At 42.9% G+C, this 13,619-nt stretch overlaps 1 protein-coding gene across 8 annotated transcripts in view; it reads right to left on the bottom strand.

Annotated features, from left to right (window-relative positions):
* The window catches only part of LOC111246347 (glutamate receptor ionotropic, kainate 2-like), a 294,379-nt gene that overhangs the window by 106,088 nt on the left and 174,672 nt on the right, over nucleotides 1-13,619 (bottom strand). For 4 of the 8 annotated variants that reach the window (XM_086984972.1, XM_086984973.1, XM_086984971.1 and 1 more), the window contains exon 2: nucleotides 12,810-13,077. The exons of 2 other annotated variants lie outside the window; for them this stretch is intronic. In XM_086984972.1, coding sequence (XP_086841098.1) covers nucleotides 12,810-12,813 — 4 coding nt within the window. In that variant the 5' untranslated portion in view covers nucleotides 12,814-13,077. Of the gene's footprint in view, nucleotides 1-2,491; nucleotides 2,759-9,765; nucleotides 9,893-12,809; nucleotides 13,078-13,619 lie in introns of those variants that run through there. 2 more of the 8 variants (XM_086984975.1, XM_086984970.1) reach the window with 2 other exon arrangements.

Here is a 13,619-nt window from a genome sequence, read left to right as displayed (position 1 = left end):
GCAATTTATATGTTTAATCGTTAGGAGTAGTGTGTCCTTCAGTAGACACGTCGACATTTATTTTCTTTTTACCTTGTACCAGCCACCAATGCCAGACCCCCTGTTGACGCGTCCGAACTCCCTGTCTGCCTTCCAGCCTTTGCACTTTGGCAGACAAGACGAAGCTCTTTGCTACTCTATAGCCCTTTAGGTAGCCAGACCACGTATGATTGCCTCGGCATTTTTAGTTCTCTCAGCCGTCATCTCTTTCCTTTCTTTCTGTCTGTTCTTCTCTCGGCCTTTATGTCGCAACTCACTCAGTTTCTGCGCCTGACTCCAACTTCCTGTTCCCAGAAATCAGCCTCTAACACAAGCTACAATTGTACTACTATGTCTGTATAGACCGACCAGAAACGAAGATACCTGACATATCGCTAGTACATCTAATATTAGTGACGGCAACACCCGAAGACGTCAGCCATAAGCAGTAGCTGCAGCCGATTCTTCGCCCCTAACGGGACTCCGTGGTCCACTCCGTGAATTAGCACTAATCTGAGTTGCTCACTGCCCCTTATCTTACTGCAGTACGATTGGCAAGGAACATCGAAGTGACTGCTGATCCGAATAGCAGTTAGCAGACATGCGCCAATCCATACAGTTAGATAAATTTGTCTGGCATATTTATCTGGACTTGCACATCTGTTGTTTAGCTCTGAGCATTTGAAGAGGTCCAGGATGTTGGCTAGCAAAGAAAAGTTGGACGCAAGGGCTACTTAGCCGTTGTAGTCATTTGACAATTACACAAAAGTACCATTGTTTCATTAGGACTCCTGTTATCACCTTTGCTCTTTGTACTAGCCATTGTGTTCGAGAAATAACAGTTGGCTCTGACCAAAGGTAGCCTGCGTAGGCAGGCTGCTAACCAGCCAGTCTGGCCTAGCATCCACTTACTTATTTTGGTCGCCCAGTATCTACAAGCATTCGCATCACTGCCGCTGCTGCTTCTGTGAGAAACCAGAGACTTGGCAAGAACCATACAATACCAACCTCCTCTAAAGGATCGGAAAATACACTGGGAGTAGTTTCTTCAAGCTGGTTGTAATATGTCTGCGAAGGCCGAGCGAGAAGAAACGGATACGTAAGGATTTAAGCACAGACCTGGGGTAAGAGAAACGGGATACGGTCAAAAACGGAACAGTACTCCGCCCCTCCGATCCCACATATCAGTCTTGTGTAGTGAGTGTAAAGCGGATGGTTAGCTAGCTGGCTCGGTAACAGTAGCTGACCCAATCCTCACTGCTTTACGGATATGCACTTGTACGCACATATTCCCAGCACGCCCACAGCAACACTGTTTGCAGGAGAGGATAAGCGAACTGGAAACGCAAGTGAGGGTCGGGAGACTAACGACGAGTAGTCAGTAGGAAGGGAGTAAGGCAGTCGTCACTGGCACTTAGACCAAGCCAGCGTTAGCGGCTCAAGCAGCGAGCGTAAACTTTAATTGAAGGCTATGGTCTCTCCGCTCACGTTCGTTCTCAGCCACATCTACCATGTCATACCACCGTCAAACGGTAGAGCTAAACTGCTATGGAAGCGGTTCGCAATGGAAGTAGAGGCGTGACGACCTAAGTGCTCAACTCAGCTGCTCGTATGTCTGCTGCCTTTTGAGGGTGCTTTTGTCACTGGAAGACGCGCGACGTGTGATGGAGTTATGCGCCCTCAGCCTTTGGTGAGATGGCCACGTTCATGACGATGACATTTGCATGGCTGGCGGTTAGGTCTCCATTTGCACAGGAGAGCTGTGCTGCTGCGCCATTCCGGTAGATACGAGAAGGTGATGTTGGTTAGTCAGTCGCATCGACGATACGGCTCCTAGGTCGATGGTTCCAGCTATAAGTTCCGTGACCGCCCTTCTGTCTAGCGTCCGCACGGTATGTGCCATCGTTGATTGTACAGCCATTTGTATGAGCGTGTGCAGTTTGGGAACTACTCAGAAAACTCAGATAACTACTTGTCGTATATAGCCTACACTCAACAGTGTATGTTCCCGTCTGCCGAACATTGGCGCAGGCCAATATACCCCCAAAAACTCTCTGATGGTTGTCTCAGCGTAACGATCTCGGATTTCGCTCGATGGTGCCAGCCAAGTCAAAGTTTGGTCATGGATTTTACGTAATTTTCGACATGAATCCGTCAATAAGTATTGGAGTATTTTAGTTGACCTACAATGGAGTAGTCTTACAACAAATTGACCTCGAGATACAGTTTCCTTAATCGCATATAAATCGCCGCATTAACTGTACAATTGTTTGTAATCAAGTATTCCTTTATGAGACTGTACATATAAAAACAAGAAGCTACACCACTATCGCCATTATTGATATCGCGAATAGCAACATTAATAAACACCACGTCCTTCTTCGTATGTGTATTCAGATAGTCGCAGCACGACTCCAAATACGAAGAAAACTACGCGTCTTTAATAATATCTTTCATGTACAACTATACTGACCTAATTCCTTCGTCTGCATGATACGGCCCTGCGGACTGCAATTTTCTGCTTGTCGAGAGCGCCATTGTGCAACGCTAAAACGAAAAACTAGAAATAAAGCTGAAACGCACAACTATAATTGGGATGACACGTTCGTGTCTAATCGACCGACCGCTTGTGCGATCTTCGCCGAATGTGGTTTCGATATCCAAGCAGTGCTGCCACACTCCTGCCAGCGGGCCCTCGGGTACTGCCTTGACAACGCAAGCGAGAGGGGAAAAAGGAAAGGAAAATGCATTGTTCTAGTTTGAAGGTGGTAGTGGTACTGGTAGCTCTGGTGGCACTTGTGTAGTGTCTTCTAATCCGCATTGCCAAGGCCTGCTAGCCTGGTTTCTTCTGTTACCACATGGCAAGTTAAGACGGGGAGGCAAAAGAACGAGCCTCGAATGCGTCCCTCAAAGGCTGTACTCTTAGATACAGTGCGGCAATGGCGTTGACTGCAGAAGATCGAGACAAAGGCACAGATACGTATGTGTGTTCCAGGTAAGCCGCCGATCGTGTACGTAGGACGTGAGCGCCTCATAGGGATAGAAGAAACCGCATGTCGGGGAAGGATAAGACTACTGCGAAAGAAAGAAAGGGAATGGCTAGGAAATCTAGCAGAAGAACGAGTAGGAGTAGGCTCTCGAACGAGCCTGCTAGTTGTGGTTTGCCTCATCACCCTACTGTACGAAGACAGCCACCCAAGTCTCTAGGCGGAAGCATCAGAGCTTTTTGACCAATATCTCCAACTTTCACCATGAGTCTAGATATGAGCGAGGTGCCATTTGTGTTTGCAGTATATACGAAGGCAGGCTGTATACACTAATATTCAGAGCAGCTGCAACATTGCGTTGGTGGAAGTACAGGGCGTAGTTTACACATCGAGCCCTATCTCATTAAAAGTTTGCACAAAAATAAGCACGATCATTGTGACAAAAAATAGTTCCTTCAGAGGTTGTTCCTATTCTTCAAGTTCCTGGAATCGCATATGCCTGACAAACTACAACTTTTGGTATAATTGTAAACAAGCCAATAAGTTTGCCTCACATACAGCCTAGGCTTATTTTTGCCGAGTATGTATATTAGATGAAGTTACAGCTCTAACCAGTATCGCAGAAGAAGTTCAATGATTTGCTAAGGTGGACTTTTCTCTAAAATAATCAGGTATAAATAAACATCGCCGACCTAGATAGCTTTAGCATGTACATATAGGGGATTCCCTTGACATCGGATTTAATCTCGAGGTTTCCATGCTTGCTTATAGTGTGCTTGTGGTACAGCATTTTCACAGACGCAGCCTAACCCTATAATGATAACAAGTCACAGACTTGTTTTTACGGTCATAACTGAGAACTTCATACGAATTGTTACTAGAGGATGCTCCAGTCAAGGATAAGGCTGGACCAGAAGTATGTTTCTGAATATGTCTGCATTTCTTTTTTTAAGTAGTTGCTTTTAAATAATAAAACATATTAAAATGGTGTAGTTTTGTTCTGACACATTTATATAAACACTTTAATATCCAAAACTTGGCAGCCGTTAAGCAAAACATAATAACAACTAAGGAAATAAAATTAGACGTAATTTAGTATTAAATCGTTTACGCAATTTCTGGATGAATATAAATTCTGCGCGGAATCACCGCTGTTTTTTAAAAAATGTCTCCTTCTATGCTCAGCGGTATCCACTGTAAATTGGTTTCATCTAGGATAAGGGCAAAGCACTTCTACGAGTCTTGTCGATCTTGAGGAGCCGTTTCAAGGAGGCGACAGCGGTAAGAACTGGTGACGCCGTCATTGCCTGTGAAATCGTTAGGGTAACGCTATCGTCCACCTTGCCTAGAACCTTGCACAGTGAGTAGGGGGCAGGCTTGAAGAAAACATAAACCTGTTTTGTTTTGCTGTTACGCCGCCGCTGCGAGACGATAGAGTTCGGGTTAGGACTGATGACAACAACGTGCGATGCACGGAAAAACAGTGAACGTCCCCAAATCCCCCACAGATGTACACAAATAGATTAGCAAGAGCAGATATCGAGGCATGCACATCAGTCGCTTGAGAAGCCGCCGCATCATTTCAAGCTCCCGTCGATACGCTCGGTTCGCTAGAAAATGGCTTCTTAAACTAACACTCCTCAACGCTTGCAAACTAGATAGTACCATTTACAGATGCAGCTGCTACGATTGTAACGTAGAATTGGGTAACGTGTTGTTTAAGGTCTGCGTCGTTAAGGCAACGGCAAAAAAGCGAACCGACGCAAACAGATTAATATTTCTTATCCGCATTTCCACAATAAGAAGATAGGTTACGATATGAAGGAGATTCGAAGAGCCGAATAGATTTCGGGCTATCGTTCAATGTACTTTTCAAGTGTTCTACATTCTAGATAGAGAAACAAACAAACAAGATCCATGAATGGCTTAAAATCACTGCATTTGTAATAGTTTTTTTTTGTATTTGTAGTAGAACTCACGCGATGCCAATCATGCGGCAGATTTCGAGAAGCTCCTTCACATATCTTTTATATAAATAAAATGTTTTCGTTTACTCAGAGTAAAGTTCAGAAACGTTATTCAGTTCACAGTGTGACACCTGGGACAGTGTGACGCCCTTGACTACAGGTGAAATAGAAAACCCATCTATTCTGTCTAGACGTAATGCAATGGGTTGCAACAAGGAAAAATATACTGCTGCACAGCTTCTTGTAATAAACAAAAATATAATACATGAAACATAATAAGATAATATTCCCGCGATATGCAGTCACGTGTTCCCGTCTGTTGGTGCTTGATGGTTTAATTAAACTGTATTCGAGGTATATGCTGTCAGGCCTTCCTTCAGAATCGCCTGTATCTGCTTCGTAAGAGACTTGGCCCAAAAAGCATTGCACTGGTGTTTTATAAGGACACGTTATGAGCCGCGGTAGCAAAATTAGCTGGACGGCTGCTTTGAGGCAATTATCTTTCCATTCAAGCGTCGATATGCAAAAATGATCCAGAGATTCAAAGGGAACTAGGGTGAATCAGCTTGAACGCCATGACTCGGCAATACACTCCTTAATCATCTTCTAATCAAAAGGACCTAACTAGAAGTAGCCGTTTAAATGGCAAAACCGCACAGGATACAACAGCATTGGTAGATGCTGTGGTTAATTGGGCTTTTTCACCTCATTAGATAAGCACTAGACCATAACAGCTGTCTTACTGTTGTAGATGATACGGAACAGACCCACAGCAGAATGGCTAGTCTGGTTTGCCATTAACGAGCATGGCGAAATTCTGCTTTCAGTCAATGCTGCCAGGGAGACCTCATAAACCTCTAGCTAGGAACTCTTTGTTGGATTCCTTTTGCACCTCAATTAGAGGGTTTGCTGCCTATAGTGCCGCTCGACGCTTCAATATATCGAAGCTCCAATATAATATGTTCCAATGGCTAACAGCTATCCTCAAAAAGCACCGACACTTTCATTAGACTATGGCACTATTACGTTAGTGGCCAGAACGCATCTTCTTCCTGTTTTTGTAGCCCAGATCCGGTCGCAGAACCGAAGATAGGTTACCCAGTCAGGTAAAACCGCCTACGTGATATCCAACTATGGGTTGAAAATACCATCCGGCAGATTTCTAGTAACATACCGAAGAAAATAGACAAGCGATATTATCAAATCTGAATAACGATGATCAGAAGGAAGACCTTCACTGTTCGGAAAAAGAATCTGATGTTGACTGCATAGGGTGCCTTTTGATTTCACCATGATATAGTTGTCCACCGACGCCAGGCCGAAATACAATGCTAGTGTATATGTCCTTATGCGTAAGTGCCTGCAGATAGGGAGGTAACCGTACATAAAACTCTGTTGCTGCCCTTTAGCCAACAGTCAAATCGACCAGTCGAATAATTATTGTTGGATCTCCTTGCCCTACGGCACATAGGAGATAAGCGAAAAGAGCAAGCCGGCTTGAGAAGTCCCTGCCCTTCACCGGGGTAGGACAGATAGGTTGCGCAAAACTTAAGATATATGCACCTATAATATTAGGTTGCCAGGAAATTATTGCTGGTTTCTTTTAGTTAGACGGCTTTAAAACCTACACATCTCAGGTGATATTGGCCGTTACAGGTATCGTTTGAAAGCTGAGATCCGACGGAGTAGCAGGTATGCTAAAATTATTTGAATGCTTTTAGTCACTCAGGCCTAAGTCTATTTAAGCTCCTTAAAGATGACATTTCTGCGAAAGCTCTCTGTTCTTGCTAATAACCTGACCACGATAAAAGCACAAACGCTGTCCAGGCTTATGGAAGAAACTGTGTTCTCTATGGGAAAGATGCGTTATCGGAAGAAACGGCCTAAAAATGGTCCTGTCACATTCGTTCTGGGAGTTTCGATCTGAAAGATGCTTCTCATAATCATCGACCGGTTGTGAAAGAAGTTGGTGAAATTATTGCGAAAGTTGAGTAAGACCGTCGTCGCGTAAGCAGTCATGACATCGCCAAGGAGCCAAACATCCACTATCAAACTATTTTAAACCAAGCTAACTGCGAACACAGGCTCAATGCTTGCACGCAAAAAAATGTGCTCCGTATTATATAGCAATTCCAGACCGTTGCTAAATCAGGTGATGCTATGTGTTTAGCGGAATTGGACGCCAACCGTGTATTACAGCCTCGAAAACATTATCCGCCAACGTTAACAGCCAACAAGATTAAAAGAGTCTTTGAAAAAAAAAGAGGCCGAAAAAGAGAATGTGCCGTCTGCCAGACCACATACATCTCTAGCTAGCTGGCAAAAACTGAGAGAAATTGGGTGGAAACCTTAATGCATACGTTGTATAGCCCGGATTTTGCACCTTTAGACTATCATCGACTTCGGCAGAAGTCCTTAAATTAAACCCAGTTTTAATTGGAAGGTGCAAAAATGGTTTGTCAGAGTTTTTTTTATCTAGAGATGACAGAAGTCTTACAGTGATAGGACTATTCTGTTACTAATAAAATGGCCGAAAATCACTAAGCAAAGGGGCGTACATTTAGTTTAGTAGAACTACTTGAGAATATAAAAAAATAATTTTAGTAAATAATTGAGCATGTACGTTTGTTATGTCCGTTACGAGGTCTCTACCCAAATAAGTGATCAGACATCCAGGATGCATCAAAAGTTTAATTAGCTATTATTTGGTGAATATAGAGGCCATGAGTACAGCTACTTAAGAGTAACATCGTTGCCGGGCTGATTAAGCTGATTGAAACACATTTCTACACACTGTATTACTACACATGGTACCATGGAAACATCAGAAACAAAAATAATCAGTTGTCTTAGAAATAAACAAAGAGCGTCTGTCTCTATTGGCGGCTAACACCAAAACAATAGCATAAAAATATCGGATGAAGTGACAATATTAACCCATTCCTTATCACCACCTTCGAGCAGCTTCGCAGACGATCAGAGCAGGTAGGACGACAGCCTTTTGGGGATTAGGCGTGTTGATGCGCTACGATACATCCTTGTTTTTTCTTGGCAACATTCGTTTCCATCCGCGGCAACATGTGTATGTGTGCTTTCGACATATTAGCGCCAGCACTCTCACGAGACTCTCCGCTTAGAAGAGCCATTACCTTTCAATGACCGTTACCCTGTATCAGATCGTAGTCATCGTAGACTCGAAATGCCAGTCAACATCGACTTTTTTGTCATATTTTTTTCATAGAATGTTATCATGGCTCAATGCACTCGTTTGTATCAATAGCGATTCAAATTAAGTTTCTGCGTGAAGTGCACGTAAACGTTTTAAATGAGTCCGATAAATATCACAGAATACAAATACTAAATCCTGAGAATGCTGCTCAACATCCTACTCCTTATAAGGACTGTAACAATTATAGTTCAGTTTTATCATCATAGCGATTCCTTTCCTTAGCACTTACGCTAGCTTTTGTGTAGCATTGTGGTTAAGCTACAAAAACAACAATAATTGAGCTTCTGTTGCGCTGGCTCAATCGATCGAGCAAACAAGTAAACACAAAAAAAGAACGTCTGTCTCAAATTCAGGTGAGAAATTTAACAAATAACGACAACAGCTATGGCATACTGGATCAATCGTCACTTCTCACACGTTTGACACGTTCCGCTTAAACTGATCATGCGACTATTTCTGCAAAAGAAGCCAAGTATAAAAAGCAATTCAACAGCTGAGTACAAGCACCCTGATTACTAAAAGGATATTGCTGTTGCCATTATTCCAGCGACCACTATTAGCGAACACTATATACGAGCCATTCGTTTTTCGATAAAAAGATCTCTTATTTAGGTAAGGGCGAAGACTGAATTGTACGGAGAACGACGGTGGCTGCCGCCAACCAGCTCTTTCGAGGCCCTTGCTCCCGGTGATCTGACGGCATACGTCGTTTACTATATCCGCTTTATGATAAAACGACGAAGGTAGTCTGGAAGGTGAAACGGGGTAGAACAGAGGTAAACTCCGCAGAGGGGTCTACTATTGACATAATGATATCGATGTCATGATAATAGAAAACACGTCCTTATGGTAGGTTTGGCCGAAGGCAGCGTGGCCATGCAACCCAATTCAGGACCTAGAACCAATGCCTGCAGATGGGCCGCAAATGTCTCTTCCTATTAGTTTCTACTGAGGTGAAAAGCGTAGGGAAAAGCGAAAAGAGAAATAAAAAGACGGCATCCTATGGTTAAAGGAATCGAGAGAACGAGGCCCGCAAAAATAGGTAAACTTGAAGTCAATGTGTAGATCCCTCTTAATAGTACACAGCTAGCTCGTCCTATTAAGGGCCAGGGGAAGCTGGCAACGATACTGATTGTGGCAAACTTTCAAAAGGCACAACGAGGCTATGAGTGATGCAATAATTCTAACCATTGACCAACGGCTAGCCGACTCAACACCGCTATTAATCCTGCTCGAAGTCACTGTATCAACACCGATATCATGTCGCGTAGCCAACGCCAAGTTGAGATCCATAGATGAGAACTGCGTAAAGCATGTGACTTCCACCGAATTAGTACGTACGATGTAACGGTAATGATGTCGCATTGTGATTTTGTTAGCAAAGGATCTCATCCATGAGTCATAAGGACTATCCAGCGTGTATTGCTCGGCATCTTGCAATTAAAATACCTAAAAACAAGCTGCGCTGGTTCGAGTGAGGTAGTTTGATCCTTGAATAGCGTTTTTCCTTTTCGGTGCGCCTTATCTTTCATTTTAAAATGACAATACGTACACATTTACTTACTTTTGTTATCACCGCTGTATCGTTCCGGTAAACAATAGTTTTTCAGTCATCGAATGACATAATCCAGACAACGTAAAGGCACAGCTCAGGGTTGCTCTGCATATGCCATTTTTAGTATGAAAACAACCTAAAAATTAGATTAGTAGTTACTTCAAGGCCGCTGTTATCATTCGTTTTGTAATAAGGCGATGGACATACATCTAGTTATAGACAGACAGTAAAAATACCATATGTAGCTTCTATAAATTCAGTAGATGTGCTCCATCCCTGACGGTGCTACGCCACACACATAGGATAGATAATGCAAGCGTAATGTTAGGTGGACGCAGGAAATATTAGAAGTAGCACGCAAACAAGATTCGAGCGATAATACACGTTCTCTTTCAGGATCGGGGGCATTCCCTGACACAAAAAGAACGTGAAAACGCTAATGTAATCTTATTCTCCTGGGGCCTTATATGAAAGACAAAGAAAAAGCAAAAAATTTTTGAAGAGAAGCATTCTTGCATATAATATCCACAAGGGACGCGTTTGGACACGAACTAGCGTTGCTCATTACATTTTAAAAAATCGAAACTAATTGGAGCACAACAAGCGTTAAATAATTAAATAAAAGCACGGTATAAAAGCGTCGAATCAAAAAGAAGATTAATGGATAAATGGGTAAAGTTTAAATAGACGTTTTGACTTGACTTAAAGGAATTTTCGATTCGTTGACTCAGGTCCGTAGTCGTTGCCGACTGTCTCGGTTGCCTGAATGTTTCGGGCTTTATGTCCGATAATGCTTACGGGGGACATTGCTTTAGGCAACTCACCTCTTGCCAGCACGGAACAATGTTCACATGAACCCTATTTCGAACTAGGTCGCCCCATGTGTCCTCAAGCTTCAGCGCAAGCAAATATGGCATTGATGTACCATGACTAGAGACATCTCGGATCTATGTTTGGCCTCATAAACATATCTATATATCTCTTCACACTAAGATTAGCTTGAATGAACCATAAATATACGGTATAATTGGTACACAATGTGCATCATATCGTTTGCTTATCAAAAAAAAAGCACCCCTAATATATAGTAAAGGTTTGAGATATTCACTTGCGCTTGTATCATGTACGTTACAGTCAGGACAAGTCGACCACAAGCAAAGGAACGGTGCTTCCTATGGCAAAGGTTCGTCGTGGAGCCGCTTCTGTGGAATATTGCCTGTAATAATGTGCTAAGCCTACTTAATCTCCCTAATAGAATTAAGCTACATGTGGACGTGCAGGACCTGATAGTAACAATTCAAGCCAAAATAGCCACATAGCCCGAGGTTTACGCCAATAAAACTCTACATGCCAATTCAGCGTGGATGATAACAGCTGGCCTTATTCTGGTGCCCAGGGTACACTGCTAAACCAGGTAAAATCAATGTATCCTGCAAATTGACAAAAAAACCTGCGAAATAAAAGTCTTATCCTGGTCGGCAACCAAATAAACATGGTCACCAAAGCTATCTCGAAGCGTACCTTGACAAGGAACTTGAACAACACAGCATTACGTACAGCCACGGAAAAGGCCTAAGGTGGCAATTCTATAGCTAAGCTACTTCCTAACGTTCATGGGATTAAGAATGCAAACAGCATATTGCCTTGATCGCCGAATGTGTAGGGATAGAGACTTGCTGTCCCTCTTACATAGCTATTTTCGATATGGGCATACATTGCTAACAGGGCGTCGACGACGATTCACTTACACCTAGTGTGCCTTAACTCGGAAGCAAATAGAATCATAACAGGAACGAAGATTTTGGCTGCAAGAAGATGCCCTACGGAAAAAAATCCTACCGCAGCTCTGAGGGATGGGCTTGCCCGGTTTACGGAATTTATCTGTTACACCAACGGATGGTAGCAGCGGGCTATGGTAGCTAGCGAGGTTCTCAGAGAATAAAGGAATGTTTTCGTCGAGTAAGAAGGACCAGATTTCTGCTGAAAGAAATGAATTCACGGCATGTGTTCATAACTGACGCTGATTCATTGTCAAGTTGACGGAAGACGCGAAAATACACTTTTCGTGCGGGGCATAAGATAATATTCCCGACGGGTGGTCGTGACTAAGGGTCTGTACCCGGATGGTCCGGTGGGGATCAACTTGCTATACCTCCCCACCAACCCGTAGTGCTGTCAAGTGAAGATTAGGGTTGGTGAAGCCAGGCACAAGAAAAAAATCGAGAATAACAAGTAATGGTCTCGGCAAAAATATGTAAAAATCATAACGACCGAGCTCCATACTCAGCCCACAAGAAATAGGGTCTGCCCAGTGGTGTTCGGTCGTACGTATCCAGTGTTATTCCGATGTCCCCAAAACGGTAATTATTATTACCCAAAATTGCGGTATAAAACGTCTATGTCTGATGGTCGGGAGGTGTCAGCAAGCAATATTACAAGCATTGTCTAGAGATGTTTAGACTGCGGCTGTCTTTGTTGAATTTATGAAAGAATGCTATATTTTCAATTAATCGAAAACAGCAGTCGAATCGACTGCCGGAAACTCGTATTAAACCAATAAATGAGACACCGTTTAGTTTGCAAGATGAAAAAAAGACAGCAAAGCACGTCCTGACCATTTTTACCTTTTATTCAATGGCCTAATTAGGCGAAACCCATTGTAAATCGGCACACAGACATCTTTACGAGGCCGACCATCGTCCGTGGCTGTATTTCAGGACAACTGAACGTGGTCTTCACACAAATAACCACGGAGCTAAGGAACTATAACGTTTTCATACGGGAAATGAAGGACACAAGCTGCGGTTGCGATGCACCTTCAAGAAGGTCTAAAGAAATCGAATCATACCGTGCACGCCCGCACAGTCAGTAGATAGGACAGCGATAGCTACGCGTGAGTTTGTTCCTTGAAAAGGCGAATCCAATTTCAGAATTTTGGTAGCTGGCGAGCCTATACACGGCAAACTAGGTATGATAATACGTTCTGTCACAACTGCTGAATAGATGAAAGGGTGGCACTGCAGTGATAAAAGAGGCGCAAAAGAATAGCCTACCCATGTGGACGGCGGTAGCTTGCTGCGGATGGCCGCGACGATGCTTCGCTAGAAACAGAGGCAATAGGTAGACATCGCGACAGTAGGAGACGGAGAGGGCGACTGAACGGTTGGACCCATTTGAAGTTTAATACCTAGGAACGCTCTTCTTTCGTTTCCTGTGCAGATTGCCATATCTTCCTGTATAGTTAATTTTATCATCTCACGACTCGAATACGAATCAAGATGAATGAGTTATTGTTGTTGTTCTTCATGAATAAAAAATTGTCTGAAAAAAACAGGAGAAAATATTAAAAGTGTGGATTTAGTAACACGACCTATCGAGAGAAGTGGTGTGTTGGTGCAGGTCTGGAAGTCTATATCAATGAATCAACTGACGCTATATGTTTTTGAGGTGCTGTACGAAAGTTCGTTTGCCTAGGCATGTCTGTACCATCACCATGACTACGGCACAACGAATTATCAGTATGAACCCGATCTGTCAATACATCGAAAAGCTCTCGTAACTATTTGTTTGTCTGTTTGTATTTAATTTGATGCCTAAATGATGCCCTGACCGGACGTTTAAGTGTATTGCTTGCGATGGCTAGTACGCCTGACATGAGCTCATGCTTAATATAATACTGTTTATTTAACCAATTAATTCAGTCTTATAATTAAGGGTTATAATACTGAGCATCTTGCTGGAGTTATATTTTTCATTAGCGATGATGAATACAATGTATGGTCTAGGTCCATTGCACATGCTAAATTGAAAAATGAAAGATATACGACTTTGAAAAGATTGCATACATTGCAAACTATCTTGCT

This window comes from Varroa destructor, unplaced genomic scaffold (genome assembly GCF_002443255.2).
Source record: "Varroa destructor unplaced genomic scaffold, Vdes_3.0 BEIS01000003.1, whole genome shotgun sequence".
Taxonomy (NCBI): Eukaryota; Metazoa; Arthropoda; class Arachnida; order Mesostigmata; family Varroidae; genus Varroa; species Varroa destructor.
This window is presented reverse-complemented; position numbering and strand designations above follow the sequence as displayed.